The sequence below is a fragment of the Daucus carota genome, chromosome 9 (assembly GCF_001625215.2).
Source record: "Daucus carota subsp. sativus chromosome 9, DH1 v3.0, whole genome shotgun sequence".
NCBI classification, from domain to species: Eukaryota; Viridiplantae; Streptophyta; class Magnoliopsida; order Apiales; family Apiaceae; genus Daucus; species Daucus carota.
In genome coordinates this window covers 33,633,076-33,650,571 of record NC_030389.2, presented here as the reverse complement: position 1 = coordinate 33,650,571, position 17,496 = coordinate 33,633,076, and the positions used below count along the sequence as shown (strand labels likewise).

The 17,496-nt window shown below is 32.9% G+C and overlaps 3 protein-coding genes across 3 annotated transcripts; all 3 read left to right on the top strand.

Annotated features, from left to right (window-relative positions):
• The first annotated feature begins 1,100 nt into the window (after positions 1–1,100).
• LOC108200496 (uncharacterized) lies at positions 1,101–5,154 on the top strand. The gene is made up of 5 exons (XM_017368668.2): positions 1,101–1,556; positions 2,945–3,111; positions 3,378–3,677; positions 3,772–4,035; positions 4,399–5,154. The coding sequence occupies exons 1-5, from the start codon at positions 1,163–1,165 to the stop codon at positions 4,768–4,770; spliced, it is 1,497 nt and encodes a 498-aa protein (XP_017224157.1). The 5' UTR covers positions 1,101–1,162; the 3' UTR covers positions 4,771–5,154.
• A 1,096-nt stretch (positions 5,155–6,250) lies between these two features.
• On the top strand, positions 6,251–11,673 carry LOC108202977 (ubiquitin-conjugating enzyme E2 variant 1A-like). Its single transcript, XM_017371653.2, has 5 exons — positions 6,251–6,529; positions 9,136–9,275; positions 10,248–10,373; positions 10,456–10,582; positions 11,450–11,673. Exons 1-5 carry the CDS (start codon positions 6,502–6,504, stop codon positions 11,506–11,508), a joined length of 480 nt encoding a protein of 159 aa, XP_017227142.1. The 5' UTR covers positions 6,251–6,501; the 3' UTR covers positions 11,509–11,673.
• A 1,562-nt stretch (positions 11,674–13,235) lies between these two features.
• On the top strand, positions 13,236–15,695 carry LOC108202976 (probable peroxygenase 4). The gene is made up of 6 exons (XM_017371652.2): positions 13,236–13,455; positions 13,556–13,651; positions 14,118–14,203; positions 14,633–14,727; positions 14,879–15,004; positions 15,299–15,695. Exons 1-6 carry the CDS (start codon positions 13,401–13,403, stop codon positions 15,453–15,455), a joined length of 615 nt encoding a protein of 204 aa, XP_017227141.1. The 5' UTR covers positions 13,236–13,400; the 3' UTR covers positions 15,456–15,695.
• The last annotated feature ends 1,801 nt before the right edge of the window (positions 15,696–17,496 follow it).

The following is a 17,496-nucleotide window of genomic DNA, read 5'->3' as shown; positions in this document are numbered from 1 at the left end:
GGAACCCTTGGTCTACATTCCATGATTATATGTTTTTCTTCTCATGTATTTCTATAATTTCTAATTATAGGAAAAGACCAAAAAATCAAACAAGGTATACAATCCACATATACAAAATACTAAAAAAACACTATGAAAATCTCATTTTTTTTAAAGTACGTGTAACCACGTATGCAACTCGAGTAATGCGAAAATCAACTGATTTTAATCAAAACTGGAATCATATATTTAATTTTGACTGTATTTTTGAAAATATATTTAAAAATATAAATGTTTCTTTAAATTATTTTTTCTTTTTAACATTAATTGTAATTAATCTTTTCTGAATCACATATAAATTTACTTCAGTTTAACTACAATAAACAATAATAAATCAATAAAAAACAAATTAAAATATAAATGTAGCCAAAGACTAACATTTTTCTTCTGATTTGAAGAAACGGGTTAATAGGCAAAAAAATCACTGAACTCATGACCAACTTGTAATTGGATTACGGGAGTCAAAACGTTTGCAAATGGATAACATGACTAGATTTAAGTTGAAGTCAACTCACTAAACTGATACAAACTTGCATTTAGGTCATTGCGCCGTTAAGTATCAGTTGACTTTAACATGATCCAAACAAAAAAACTTCTGAAAAGATATAAAATTCAATTTTTTAAAAAATTCTTAAAACTTAAAAAAAATCTAAAAATTTTGAAAATAAATTAAAAATATGTAATTATTCAAAAAATACGGAAAAAATGTAAAAACTTCCAAAAAATCTAAAATTTTGGAAAAAATTCATGAATTTTTTTATAATTTCAAAAAATTAGGTATAGTTTTTGAATTTTCAAAATTTTTAGATTTTTTTCGAAATTTTTACATTTTTTCATATTTTTTAAGAAATTACATATTTTTAAGTCTCCAAAATTTTCAGATTTATTCAAGTTTTCCGAATCTTTTGAAAAATTCAAATTTCTATATTTTTTTTTAACAGATTCCGTTAAAATAAACTGACAGTGATCAAAATGCAAGTTTTTATCAGTTTAAGTTAAATCTAATCGTGTTATTCATTTACAAACTTTTTGACTCCGGTAACCCATTGGTCTTTTTGCATGTTAACCCGATTCGAAACAAAACAGAACACAGCTCAAAGAAATCCCCCACCTGTTCACCAAAATGCCTATCTTCACAAGCTCCACTCCAACCAAAGCTATTTCCATGGCAACCCAAAACATCTACTTTCTTACAAAATCAACCAAACCCTCATTAACCCACTTCAGACATCTAGCTTGCTATGCTTCTGCGGCTTCTTTATATCCCCAACGTTTGGAGCCAAACCCACCTGACCTAATCAGCTGGGTCAAGAAAGAAGGGGGGTTTGTGCACCCTTCTGTTAGAATAGCTGAAAATGGTCAGTTTGGCCTTGGTTTAGTGGCTGGTGATGATATTGCAAGTAGGTCTGATCTTATTGGCCTTCCTAAGCATGTTCCGTTGCGGTTCGGATTGAGTGATGGGGATGGTGGGGATAATGGTGACTCTGTTTTGGCCAATGTGGCTCGGCAAGTGCCAGGTATTGGTTTTACTATGTGTTCGGTTTGAATTTTTAAATGTCGTGTTTTTAGAGCCTGTTTAGTGAACAATTAAGAAGTATTTCTTGCTAGTTGGAAGATTTTGTAATTTTTGTGGCAATATTTGATATTTTGTATTTGGTCCTAATTCAATTGATAATGCTATACTTAAATCTATCGTGAATAAAAAAGCGGCAAAAGAAAGAAAGAACTAAAATAATAAGTGTGTTCAGTCGCATGTTTTCTTTATGATTGTGTTGGAAAGTAGTAGACTTAAAACGAGTCTCATGAACAATTACCCGATATCAGTCAATTTTAATTCTTGAAATGAAGAATATTTTTGAGTTAGTTCAGACTGATGAGTAGTTTGCCAAACAGGCCAATAGTTGTGGCAGAATAATCGTGGTAATTGGATTTTGCAGCAATAGTGAAAGTTTAGTAACCGAGAGTTTTTCATGGTTTTTTTTTGTTTAGAGATTGACAAATTGCTCAATTAGACATGCTAAGCAAATACCCTTACTTGATTCTTAATAATCTGGTTAAGTTCATCTCTATAGTAAAGTTTTGATCTTTTAACCATTAATTTAGATGTTAGGATATATAGCATGGTCTTAAGATGGATTCTAAGCACAATCATCTAATATGTTTCCCATTTGAGTCCATTGTCCACCAAGGTATTCATATATTTTTACTGAAGAAAAGTCTCCGATCCCTCACAAGCCATCAAACAGGACAGGACCCTTTTTTGTTTAAAAAAGAAGCTAGTCATTAATATTTGTTGATAACATTTCTTAGCTGTGAAAGGTCTGATCTTAATATGTAAACTTGGAAAGAGCTGAAAATATATACTGTTGCTGCTAAATTATTGGTATTAATTACCAAATTTAGCCTAGAAAAGTCATATGAATTGCTGAAAATTTTACTGCAGAAGACTTGGTTGAATCTCCTCACACAGCCCAGTTGCTTTCATGTTTATGTTTGCTGTCCATACCTGCATAATATTTGTCATCGCTTGTTCAATTATCCACTTGGCAATCAAAGATGTTACTAGTGAAATGTAATTCAGATATTAGAATTTGGTAGGCTACAGAGTGTAGAAGTGCAGTTCATGATTACCCCAATATTAGTGGATGCACAGTTTAAAATAATAATTTATGTTACCCTTTTGCCTTCATGAATTATCTTAAAATGCTTTTTGTAAGATAAAGGTTGAACAATTATCTTTTCTCGAAAACAGTCATGCAACTTTTACATTTTTGAAATTTGTACTTACAGCAAATTAGCATCTAGGTTTCCCTTGCATATTAGGTTAGTAACACTACTTGTGCAAATTAGGGTATAATGACATTTGAATATAAGGAGTAAATTGGACATTTGGAGCATTTGGCAGAGGAGCTGTGGGCAATGAGGCTGGGATTAAAACTTCTGCAAGAAAGGGCAAAAGTTGGTTCGTTCTGGTGGCCATACATCAGTAATCTCCCAGAAACATACAATGTACCAATTTTCTTTCCTGGAGAAGATATCAAGAATCTGCAGTATGCTCCTCTTCTTTATCAGGTATGTGCATGATGCAGCACATATAATTTTTCTGTTGCTCTCATAGATTACTATGGATCAGATATGTTGAGCTATCTTGACTACAGTTTATATTAAATCTTTCAAAATTTAGCAAGATCTTGATTAAGTTTTCAGCATGTCAATACCAATTACTCTCTCTCTTTTGCCCCTTAGTAGTCTTTTAATCAATATTAGCTAACTTTACCTCTATGAAGAGTTGACTACAGACTAGTGTCATTATAATACTGATACTATATGATACACAGGTGAACAAGAGATGTCGGTTTCTTCTTGATTTTGAGAAAGAGCTGAAACGTGTACTTAGAAATTTGACGTCAAATGATCATCCTTTTGGAAGCCAGGACGTTGATGCATCCTCCCTTGGATGGGCCATGTCAGCGGTTTCATCTCGAGCATTTCGCTTGTATGGAAAAAAGCTTCAAGATGGGACCCACAGTAATGTGCCTATGATGCTTCCACTTATCGATATGTGCAACCACAGCTTTAATCCAAATGCTGAAATAGTTCAGGAACAGGGCAATGTGAATGCCAAGATGCTAGTAAAGGCATGCTTATACTTCCATTGCTATCTTGATACAGTCACAGGCCTTGGTTTACTCCGACTCTTCTGTTTTAATGTGTCTGCTTTTATGAAAACAGGTGGTTGCTGGAACTGATATCAAACAAAATGATCCTTTGGTACTCAATTATGGTGGTTTGAACAACGATCTTTTTCTTCTAGATTATGGATTCGTGATACCCTCAAATCCCTATGATTGCATTGAACTCAAGTATGACGGAGCTCTTCTGGATGCTGCAAGCATGGCTGCAGGAGTTTCATCCCCCAATTTTTCTACACCAGCTCCTTGGCAAAAAGATGTATTATTGAAGCTAAATCTAGATGGAGAAAGTCCTCTTCTTAAGGTTACATTCTTCAATTTAATATCTTACAACCAGCTTTGAGTCAAACGACACTTTATGGTTAAAACAAAGTATTGCCCATTCGCAGTTGGTTATACATACTAATACTCTATAAATTAAATTGACTTTTATGTATGGACAGACTGCTCGTATACTTTTTGAATTTATCTAATGTTAGTTCTAAGAGCCTGTCCTCTACAACAATTAAAAAATATCTTAAGTTACCCTTTAAATGCTGGAAGCTAATGAAATGAGGTGGCATAACAGCTTGATTGAATAACAAGTGCCTAGCTGAGTAGCTGTTGTTTTCATGCATAAATACTGTTTTGATTGTAACCAACATATAAATATTTCTCTCTCTGAAAGGTAAGCTTGGGAGGCCCAGAACTAATGGAGGGCCGATTGTTGGCTGCCCTTAGAGTTCTACTTGAAAGGGATATGGAAAAGGTACAAGACCATGATCTGGATACGCTCAAGTCATTATCAGTCGAGGCACCTATGGGAATACCAAATGAAGTGGCTGTCCTTCGCACTTGTATTGCACTTTGTGTAATTGCACTTGAACACTTCCCAACAAAGTTGATGGAGGATGAAGCATTATTAAAGAAAGACATTTCTGATACAGCTGAGTTGGCTATTCAGTTCAGAATCCAAAAGAAGTCGATAATAATAGATGTAATGAGAGATCTTACGAGGAGGGTAAAGTTACTTTCTTCTCAGGAGTCTGTTGCCTCTTAAGTTTGACAAGTGTTTGTACAATTGTACCCACAAGTGTTGGACACGGGTACTAAAGGTGAAATAAAAGCAGAGGTAGCATAGGCTATTACCCTCTTCAATAGCTTCCTTAGTCGCATGCATTCATCTTATTGTAATTTCTTGGCAAAAATAGTGTTTTACTCAAGTTATAAAGTCGAGTTTATGTTGGCTTTTGAGATGGCTTGTAATCTGTAGTGTACTAGTGTTGTTTAGGACTTTCCAAGGCGTGATTTTAGATGTTCAAAGCTCTAATGATCCACAATGAGTTGGAGAGTTATTTTGTTTAGTTTTTTCTGTAAAGGGGAGTTGGAGAGTCTTTAATACTCTCTTCGTGGAATTAGATTTGAGACCACAGAGTTCACTTTACTGCAGAGGGAGTCCAGCATAACCAATTTAACGGCTAATTAACCCAATTGCATTCCTTATGCAATGCATGGTTAATTATTAACTGCACTTCAATTTTGGTTTTTATGTGCATAAATATCTTTGTTTTTTATAAGATTTGTTAAATTACTATTTTTTTTAAAAGTATTCAGAATTACGGTTTTGCAACCAAATTTTTTTCCCAACCGTCCTAACTTGGACGAGGCTGCAACTAAGAATTTTCAATGTAATCGAAATTGCCTTCATTTTTCTCCGAGAAATGTTGTGTTTCGTTGTGAATCGGAAAAAAGAGTTGTATATACTCATTTTTAATTGTAAATTATATTTTTGTAAATTTTTCCAAAACAATATTAAATCTTAGAAAAAAAGTGGATATTTCTCTAATTATTATCATTGGTGAGGCTGCGGAGATCACTCTAGCATTTCCATCTGTCCGGATCAACTTAGCTGGGCTCACTCAAAATGCAGCTATCTTAAGCATGTTTAAATTTATCGGTCTGAAACTCTTAAAAAATATATATATCAGTATGGGACGAAATAATCTTTGATTTGAACTTATCTTAGATTATGTGTTATTATTTCCCAGTGAAAAATTAGAAAATACAATAAAAATCTTATCTAAATGATATTTTATCTATTAATTTGATATTTACATTTCTTTAAATGAAAAAAATTAGAAAATACAATAAATATCTTATCTAAATGATATATTATCTATTAACTATATACATACCTTTTTTAATAGAAAATTATTATACGATCCACCCTCACTTGCCAGGTTCAAACAATATTTTACAAGATGAATCACCTAAAAAAAACATAATCCAGAATATATCAAGTTCTCGATACAAACTTGTTCTTAATATTTATTGTTGGGTATGAAATTTTCAAAATTATAAGGAAAAGAACGGAAAATTTAGTTAAGATAGTGAGAACTGATTAATATATTAGTATAAATAGTTTAATTTAATATATTTTTAAAAATAAATGAGATCAACTTAAAATAAATAATGAAAAGAAATGAACAAAACTAAATAAAAAATGTAATAGAAATAGAAAAAGAAAAAGGCTTATAAGCAAGTGTGTATACATAAAGAAGTACATGTAAAAAGGAAAGCAAAGAGAATGAAAATGAAAATGGTAGCAGAGAGGTGTTGAGTTGTCATCCACAGTCTCACATACCAAGTAGGAGGTGGAAGCATTTCTCTCTTCCCACCTCACAGCCCCCTTTTATCTCTCCATACATCATCCCCACAACTCAATATTTATCTGTATCTATACATTTTTTATACATACATCTCTACACTTTGTTCTTGGGGTAGCTAGAAAATGGGTCCAGAAGAATCAACTGTTGTCGGTGAGCCTCATTAAACTTTACCCTTTTAGCTCAATCTTATTTTTTTGTGCTTAATTTTGGGTTTCTTGATTTTGATCTTTGTTGCATTGCCATTGGGTTTAGTAAAGTTAGGGTTTTTATAGCTTCTTGGGTGTTTTCTTAATTTGGGTAAGAGTTATTTTTCAATGATTTGTTAAAAGTTGTAATTTTGATGTGTTTGGGCTATTTAAGGCTGTGAATTTGTTTTCCCGTTACGTTTTTTGAAAGTTTTTTGGGTTATTTCTTGATTTGGGTGACTTATATTTCAATAGTTTGTTAAGTTTCAATTTTGATGTGTTTTGGTTATTTAAAGCCATGACTCTGTTGCCCATTTCATTTTTTTTGTAAGTTGGGCTTTTTCTTGATTTGGGTAAGTTATTTTTTCAATAATTTGTTAGAGTTTCAGTTTTGATCTGTTTTGGTTATTTAAAGCCATGAATTTGTTGCCCGTTACATTTTCTTTGTAAGTTTCTTGGGTTTTTCCTCGATTTGGGTCAGAGATATTTGGACAACATTTTTAAGTTTCGATTTTGTTGTGTTTGAATTAGCATAATTGGCCCCGTTTTTCATGTTTGTTTTAGGTTTTAATGGTAGTAGTTTCAAGATTGCTTCTTGTTGCTAAAATTGTTGTCTTTTTCTTCATTTGATGGTAAAGTTTTAATCTTTAGCATTGTAATCTAGTAAATACCCTTCTCATACAGTTTAATGGTTCGAGTTTTGGTGGGGGCATGACTAAAAGATAAAAAAAGTTTTGGGACTGTTAATTGTAACTTGTATAAATCACACACATAAAAGTTGGGATGCTGCTTGTTAATATAGATATGAGGCTATTTGCTATGTTTCGTTTTACTTGTAATCATCTCTGTGACTTGGAATTGTCTCCTTTAAAGACGTACCAGATGTTAATTTTCTTGGAATTGATTTTAAGTGAGGTGAATCAGCTTACTTTAAGAAGTTTGTTTTCTTTATATATGATTGTACATAGGTTTGAAGTTGAATTCTTTATTGCTATGGGCTGTAAAGTTAGATTATGAATCATGTCTTTCTTTTAGAGCAATGCTTAAACAAAATTGAAATTTCAATAGGAAGTCCAACATAAAAGAATCTGCATTCATTATTTATGTAAATCTTACTTTAATATTAACAAAAAGTATATGTATTTTTCATTTTGTTTTGCTATTCTACACAACTGTTATTTGTGAGAACCTATGAATTATTTTTTCCTTTATTGATGGTCTTGAAAAATTTCACCCTCACCTGGGGCACTTTGATCTCTTGGGTACTGGTCAAATATGGTCAATTTGGTACAAAATACAAACACTTGGTTAGAGCTTATCAGGTATGTCAAACATCATGAATACACTGATAAATAAGCTATTATACCCAATAAACATTAGCTACTGTGAAACATTGCACTCTGAAGATAACGCACAAAGTATATTGATTTGCGCACATATGCATTCTGCATGTTGTCTTCGAATTGGTCAATAAACGTGTTTATAAATAGTAATGGAAGGCGCTGGCCAGTAGAGAGTTACTTGATATCCTCGTCCGCACCTAAAATTGGAATAAAAGTTCTTGTAGTGATTAGCTATATGATATTCAGAATCAGCAATGTATATGATTGTATATGTAATCAAAACTTATGTGTGCATGTGTAGTACTCACTTTAGTGATAACCGTTTTCCCTTGACTTGTCGGGACTTGGGGTAGACTTGACCTGGGAAGCGAAAAAACATATATAAATATTATTTACAGATAGAAAAATAATAAAGATTTGTAAGCTAATAATAAATCATGAAATGGAAATATATCTAAATGGGAGTCTATGAGATATTAGTTGGAAACTTCTTCAAGTGAATGACAAAGCCTCGTTGGAAACTTTAGTTCGTCTCCGGTTCCAGCTTGGCCCTAATTTCTCTTTTGTTATTTATGTTTTGCATGCATGCACACTGAACGCATACATTGAAATATTTGGCATCTTAATAGCAATATATGAGCTTGCTTTACTACATGTAAATAATAACTGAATATTGTATCTATGAGAATTAAAATTAAAATTATAAAAATGTAAAAGCTGTTGGATGTTAGTGAAAATAAAAGGTTATTCTTTATAAAGCAGTAGATGAGAGTTCGCAGTTTTGCCAGGTTTTGGAATTATGTGTATTTCAAAGTTAATGTATATGTGTGCATTAACGACATTGAATAATGTTTCTGCATATTTTGTGGTTAGTAATGCCTAACTAGGACTTAATTGATTACATCCTTATCTTTATTATTTTTCTTTTTCTTCCTTATCTTGAATTTGCATGCCGGTCAGATTTTATTGAATTTCAAAGGAATCAACTATGTCTCCCTTGTGCCTTGACAATCATGTTGTAATATCTATTGTTGCTGTAACACTGGTCGCAGAGGTGGTAGATGATTGAAGAAACATATTCTATTAAGTTTTGCAACTGGGTCATGTTGGCGTGCTTTCTATTGATTCATCGTGTTAACTTATGCCATAATTTTGTTAATATTAAAGTTATCAGATTTATTCACATAAAAATAGTCCTGGATATTTGACTTAAGCTTTTCAATTTCAGTGCCTAGGAACTTTAGGTTGCTGGAAGAACTAGAGAGAGGAGAAAAAGGAATCGGTGATGGAACTGTCAGCTACGGAATGGATGATGCTGATGACATATACATGCAGTCATGGACTGGGACCATAATTGGTCCTCCTAATGTTGGTTTTTTTCTTCATACTGTCAACATTTTGTTCTCACACCTGCACATGAACTGTGTTGCATTTAAAATTTTAGTATATTTAACACAGTTTGCAGCAGAAAGTTGCTCATCTTCAGTAGCAGAAGTACTGTTTACACTTTTACATTAAGCATGTTTATAATATCTAAAATAATGAGCATTAATATACTGTGTTTAGCACCTTCTATGCATTGGTGACTTGGTGTAATAATCATCCTAATATTGAAAATTACATAATTACATGTTTTAGTTGAAATGGAGGTGATATACATGTTCATGCAAACTAGTAAGTTGAGAAATATTACTTCTTTTTTAATTACTGGGAGTGAAGTTATAAATCTTTGAAAGTGTTTGCAACTTGTATAAACAGTTAGGGCACATGTAATTTTTTTTAAAAGGCCCATACCCTGCCTTTTAGCATTTTCAAAACAGTTGCCTACATAGAGCTCTCACTCTGTTTTGTTGTATGTTTCTTATCTTTTTTTGTTCATAAATATGTTATGTGGAGTATCTGTATGGAGTTATGCTAACATTAACACTTTGAATTCGAGGCAATTTTCTACAAATTGTTCTACATTAATATTCCTGCTAATTGCAATGCCAAAGTGTGAAGATAATGTTATACACATATGCAAGTATTTGCACTAACCGACCAAAGGCTTTATTCGTACACTATCTGTTTATTAGTTGTATACTCTCATTGAGTACCCAAAGCATTGTAAGAATGACAATGACAAAGGCTTTTAACATAGACCATCTGTTGACCAGTCTTATACTCTTATTGAATAGACCATCTGTTTACCAGTCTTGTACCCTTATTGAATAACTCAAAGTTTCACTTGTAAGAATGACAATAAGAAAGTAGCACCATCAGTTCTTTTACATATTTATTATAAGAATGCTATGTGAAATATGTAAATTTGATGATATAATGTTACATTTTGCATGCCAGACTGTTCATGAGGGGCGTATCTACCAGCTGAAATTTTTTTGTGGCCTGGACTATCCGGATAAACCACCACTTGTAAGGTTTGAGACTCAGATAAACATGAGTGTTGTTAACTACGAAACCGGTGTGGTAGGTGTTGCATCTCTGTACTTGTTTCACATTATTTGCGCAGCTAAGTTACAAGATGAGCTTACATGATTCCGAATTACAGGTTGAACCTAAACTGTTTCCCATGCTTGCTGATTGGCAAAGGGAGTACACAATGGAAGACATATTAATGGAACTGAAGAGAGAGATGATGTCTTCACGCAATCGGAGACTTGCTCAACCTGCGGAAGGTATTTAATTACCTTTACCTTGAGGTTTTAGCTTCAGGCAAAGTAGTTTGTGTGGGGTGTGTCATTGTGTGTTTAATTTTTTACTTTTTTGTGTGCTTGTTTTGTTATTGCGTATGGCATATGCTTACAACTCTTGCTCCTTGGTACTTATTCATTTGGGTGTCACTTGTGTGCATCACCTCTTGATTGGGTTGATTTCAGTGATACCAGTGTGTTTAAGAGATGTGGTGAGTGAGTAGCAATAAGACTACTGTATATGAAAGCCTAATGGTCTGACCTCTTTCAGCTTCATTGGTTGATGAAGCTAAGATGAAGTATAGGGTCTAGCTTATAAGCAACTGTACTCTTGATGTTTTTCCTTGTAGCAAGGCCTTCTCAGCTAACTATCCAAAGCATCTAAGGATGTTAACACGTGGTACATGAGTGGTGCTTGGTGAGAGTCGATAAGTATGGTGTGTAAAGAGGGTATGAGAAAAAACTGTGGCCCTGCTGTATATTCATCACCTTTTGATAATATAAGATTTAAGGTGGTGAGTTACCGGACAAGGCTGGTTGCCTCGAGTATTACTCAATTAATAAGGGGCTCACAGGTTACTAAACCTTGATATGCCCACTAAGAGCAAAAAGATGAAAGCCTTGCCCCCTAAGATGAAAGCCACTTGTGCATCAGATTGTTTTAACTAGGTTTCTATAATTGTATAAATAGTGCAAGATGTGCGTTTGCTACTGAAATCTACTGCATGCTACCTCAGTTGCTCTTATTTTAATTTACTTCAGTCTAATTAAATGGATGAATTACACCTGTGCTCGCTATTTGCTTTCAGTATGTAAAATCTTTAACTATAATACCATGTTTCTATTTCTCAGGCAACGAAGAGGAGGGAAGGATCGACCCCAAAGGGGTGATGAAATGTTGTATCATGTAGTGGGAGAAAAGTTACAAACTGAAGATGTATATAAAGTTCATGCACTAGACAGTTGCAGCTGCAGGGCATATTATCTTTCGATTATACATGTTTGTAATTGATACAATAACGTAATCAGACAGATGCTTTCTGGATTTATTATAATAAATTGGTCTTTGGATTAAATGCATATATTCCTTACGTTAAGAATTTACACACTTCTACGTGTCTTGGCAAAGAAAAATTTGCCAACTGCACACTTGAGCACTGGTGTAGAAGCAAAATCTCGCAAGGTAATCTTAGTCTCACCTCCCTAAGTTGAGTCATTCTAGTTGTCTATGCTTTTACTTTACATTGTGCTGTACATTGCGGAAGTTGCAGAATTGTATGATGGGTTCGACAGACCCATTCAGGAATCAAGTTTTCGTATCACTTGTCTTGATGATCATTGTTGTTTTTTCGGGTCTGGCCTTATCAAGCCTGGTATTGTTCCTATTCGAAATTCAAATACAAAGGAACAGAGTTCTGAGTTTAGGTGTAAAGGTGCATCATAACTGGTTCATGTCTTATCGTTTAAGAGTTGCCTTGTCTACACTACTAAGCAATGGCAAAGCGTAAGGAAATAGAAACTTGCTTTTAGAAAGCAGAATCAACACTATCGTCCATTTAATTTTATAATGTTGGGCAGATGCTTTACGTATTAGGCAAAAATTTACATGCTTTCTTCGTCGGACAAGAGCAAGAACCTTAATTTAGGCATTAGGTGAATTTTAGCAAAACTTTATGTTTACATGTTAAAAGCAAAACTTAATATTAGTAGAGAATAAAATGAAATATGAACTATATTATCGTCGATTGTTCAAAATTTCATTTCTTTCTCGTTTCATTCGTTACCTCCAATACTAGAATTTATATTCATAATTTATGAAGGAATGCTCCTTTCTTTATTCTAGTCGATTTCTTCTCAGATGTCATAATAACAATTTTGTATTTAATCATGTTCTATCAAAAAATCCTCCTATCTTTAATCGTTTTTTTTACTTCTACTCATTCAATTTCATCCCATCCTCTCCTACCGAACACAACATAAAGAGTAATGTTTAGAATCGATTTCAAAATTTATCCCAAATGACGGTGACACAATGTATTAAAATTTATCTCAAATACCATGACATGACTGAATATGTGTATGTTTATGTATATACGTGGGATCCGTCGTATTAAGTTATTAATTATACCTATGACGCATCAGTATTCGGAGAAAAAATTTAAGACAACTTTTTAATTCCATTACATTTTTCAGGACTAAAAGTTTGAATACCCCAACTTCATAATATATAAGGAACAAGGCGTAGTAATTGGGTGATTGTGGTAGTAATTTACCATTTGGTTGTTTATCACATTTTGGAGTTTCTACGCTACACCTTTTGCCATCATCATCACAAATCCAATAATTTCAGGTGGGAAACCAAACTATTACAAAGCTGTTGTTGCTGCATGTGCTTCCTTTGGCGCACTAGTGTCTCAGAATAATTTGATCCTGACATCTGTGGGGTAATTTAGACCAGATATTTTAGCATAAAGATGTCTCTGTCACCAGTCGGGCAATCATTAAATTTCGTGTAAGTGAATAAATTAAATATAATTAATATTTAAATATCCCGATTAATCGTATTAATATCCGGTTATCCGATTAATTCCAAATTCTGTTTATTTAGAAATATATGTAGACAAAATGAGCAGTGTAGATTCTTAGATCACCTCCCATATATCACTACGCACAGTGGCACACATAAGGATTGTCCTAAACTTGTTCTACATTTTACATTCATCTCTGTGCTTCAATTTCTCTAGTTTGTTTCTCAGTTTGTAACATACTTAATCTTTCTCCTCGCGGAACAGAAGATTCGTAAATGGCTTCAAGTCAAGTTAATAGTAAACTTCCTTCCAGCGACAATCACTATGATGGTAATGTATATTGTAATATATTGATTAGTGATTAGTAGTTAGTACCTCTTGATATATAAATAGACAGATGAAAACGATTGCTAAATAAAATTGCATGCAGGAATGAGCATGGAAGATCAGAACATCCTTCAGAAGCACGTCGCTTTTTTTGATCAAAATAACGACGGAATCGTCTATCCTTGGGAGACCTTTAAAGGTTTACAATTTTGTTTCATTCATCTTCGAGTATAATGTAGATATCGTTAGATCTGTTTGAATATAGTATAAGATCCTGCAAAAATCTTTAGTTTTTAGAAGAGTCGGTAACTTGACATAATGGGGCCGTTTGGGCAAGGTTAAAAGAAGTGACTTCTTGCTTAAACTAGAGAAGTGGAGCAGAAGTGAGAAGTAAATAAGTTAATAAAGTGTTTGGAAAAGAAGCAGAAGCTGTGAGACAAAAGCTAGCATTCTCAGCTTTTTAAAAGTACTTCCACTTCTTTACACAAACGGGTCAAAAGAAGCTTCGGTTAAACAAACAGGCCCAATATTAGGCTAACAGAGGACTCTAGTTTGACTGTAAAATTTTAAATGAATCGGTCACTTAACAAGATTTGTTCATTACAAACTGTCCCATTCTAGTTCAAAAATTGTACCAGATTTGCGGTCTAACTTTCCATGAACAGGTTTTCGGGAAATTGGCTGTGGCGTTCTCTTGTCCTCTGTTGCTGCAGTTTTCATCAACACTGGACTCAGCGGCAAAACTCGTCCTGTAAATCCTCTTTTCTTTGTTGAACTAGCTATCATATATTTGTTTTTTACCTCAGTTTTCTCTTTTTCTTCAAGTTCGTCTCGAGCTTCATATGTAAATCAGGCAAAAATTATGCGAGACTACTTAAATGGTAAACTCTCTGAAGCAGCAGAGACTTAAAGCAATCGGTAGTTTTAAAATTCGCTAATTGATATTAATTTAGATGTTGAGTGTCAATGGAAGAAAACAATACGTGTGATTTCGAACCTGGGATTGTATTGTGAACAAACATAAGTTTGGACATAAGAAACGTGATTAAATGTGATTGCTTACCTTGGCCGATATGTTCATTACAGCATGGCCAGACGAGTAATAATTCGTTGTGATAGGAATAAAGTTGAGAATATATTGATAGAGTAAATTCTAAGCAAGAAATGTTATGTGCTGTAGGGAAGATGCCCTTCTCTGCTCTTCCCCATCGAGATAAAGAATATTCAGAAAGCCAAGCATGGAAGCGACACCGGTGTCTATGACTCTAACGGAAGGTCTTTCTCCAAACTTTAGATAAATAAGTTACTTGACACGACAATAATAAGTATTATTTGACAATTGTGTGGAATCAGTCATAGTATTATAATGTACATAGAATTTTTTCTAAAATACTCAAATTAAATTTGCGGGGTAATGTATAAACAGGTTTATCGCATCACGATTTGAAGAGCTATTCAGGAAGCATGCACGCACAAATCCAGCTTACTTAACATCAGATGAACTGATGGGGATGCTTAAAGAGAACAGAGACCCGAAAGATTATGTTGGATGGTATGTTCCTTACTTTCAACTTATGGCTGCATTTTTCATATGAGCAATGCCACGTACTCTAAATTTTGTCCCAAAATTTTGTTCCACTGACCGGGCAAATAAATGGTTGATTTTAATTGAGCGGTTTATGTGCATACAAAAGAGTTTCATTATTATTAATGTGAGTTGAACCAGCCAGATATTATCAACTAGGATTTGAGAATAATTTTTGAGATACCTGGCATTTTCCTTTTCATATAATAATACTAGGATTAAATTTAGTTATCTTCAAGTCGAATGCAATTGAAATTACAGGGTGGCGAGTTACTCGGAATGGAAGATATTGTACATGCTATGCAAGGACAACAATGGTGTTTTGACAAAAGATACTGTTAGAGCTGTTTATGATGGAAGCTTGTTTGAGCAGATGGCCAAGGACAAAGCAGCAGCTTCATCTCGAAAAAGAACCTAGTTTGTGTAAACTGATATCATGGCTATTGCTTAATTATACTTTCAAGTTAGAGATTGCGATATCTCAAATAAGTATGGAGTTGATGTTTCTCCTATGTAAAGGCTTAGGAAGAAAAGCTTAAGCAGGTGTGACTATGAGTACTAGTTTTCGAATGTTGAATATTCGTTAAGCTGTGGCTTGCTAGCAAAACATTCGACATCAAAAATTATTTGTAATAATGCGTGGAGGTGATTTTGCTTAGTTGATCATCTGTATTTAATCATGTTTGATCTATCTTAATAAATCAGTTTCTTAAAAAGCGAATGTAAATTTATTTCGGAAAAAAATAAATATGTAAGAGGAGGTTTGGAAATACTATGTTATTTCATTAGGATTGATGAATTTTAAATTAATTTTTAGTTTTGAGACGACCATGAATGACATTCACCCGAACGATGATTAGTTGGAACAGTATAATGATGATTTGAATTTAGATGGGTACTAACGCTGCTCCAGTTTTGAGATCACTCAATTTAATATTAAAATACTCTCTCCATCTCATTTTAGTGTCCACTTGGCCACAAAAAAAGTTTCCAAAATATGTGTCATACTCTTTAACCCATGCAATTTTTTAACTAACTAGTTCCAATGCAAGAAAAGGTCAAATAAACAGCAGGAGTGGTGCTATACGTAATTATTATTTGTAAAAATCAAGGTGAATAGATGGGTGAAGATAATGAAAAAAACATTACATTAGTTGTTTCTTAAGATGTGTGAAATTTGCAAAGTGGGCATTTAAAATGGGATGGAGGGAGTAGTAGTTTTTTCATCATATGTTTTTCACTTATATATTTAGAATTGATTTGTTAATGATTTAATTAATAATAATATGTAATTAATAATTAGTGAAATTTAATTTTTAAAATAAACTTTATATAATGGAAACATAAAATTTTAGTTTTAATATATGAATTATTTATGTTTACTGTAAAATAAATAAAATATTATTGATATTCATATTTTACCTACAGTCTCTTATCTATATCTTCATTTGCTTTATCCTAAGAGCTTCGACAAGATCTTCGAACTTTTTTTGAAAAGTAAAAACCTGACAAAATTGAAGTTGGAAGATACTCTTCGAAATCTTAAGAGCATTTTCTCTCTCCTTTGTTTTGAGAGTCTTCCGTCTATTCTTAGAGCAAGTCTCTAAATCATAATTGCATTTGATGAAAAATATTAATCCAATAATATCCTAATGATGATTTATATCACTAAGACAACCTCTCCAAGCCTTATTAATAGGACAGCTCTCCTTACCCTATCCTATGATATAAATTTATACCCATTTTCTTTCTCCCTCTGCTTTACATTCTGTTTTAATGATGAAAGAGAATCTCTAATAATAAATTATTAAACATATTTTAAAAATAAAGCACATTACTGAAGTTGAACTTAGACAAACATGTCCAAAATCACTAGAAAATCATATTTTACATTATATTTGGGCTCCTACTAGGACAGTGTTGTTGGCTTTGCTCTTAAGTTATATTTTCTTGTAATATAATATAAGCACCCACTTTCTTTCTCCACTTTTGTATTGTAATCATGTTTAATAATAAAAAATTGTTTAAAGAGTGGATACAAACAGTATTGTTGGAGATAAATATACATTAAGTTGTTAAGAGTCAATTTTTTATATTGTATTCGAAAAATGACTTAAGAGACTATCGGAGATACTCTAAAATATTAATCTCTGTTAACAAAATGGTTTATCATTGATTAAGTATATTATTTATTATTTATTTATTTATAAAAGATTGTCTTTAAATTAGCTAATTTTATAAAATATAATATACTCCCTCCGTCCCACAGGATTCTTTACGGTTTCTTTTTTTTGAACGTCTCACTCATTTCTTTACATTACAAAACTTTCCTAAAATAATTAATGGGTCTCATCACTTTCTCACTTTCCTCCCTTCTCACACTATTTTTATTTCACTGTCTTTTTTTTATATATTAAAAATCAATGGGTCAAATCACTTCACCCAGTTTTTCTTCTTTT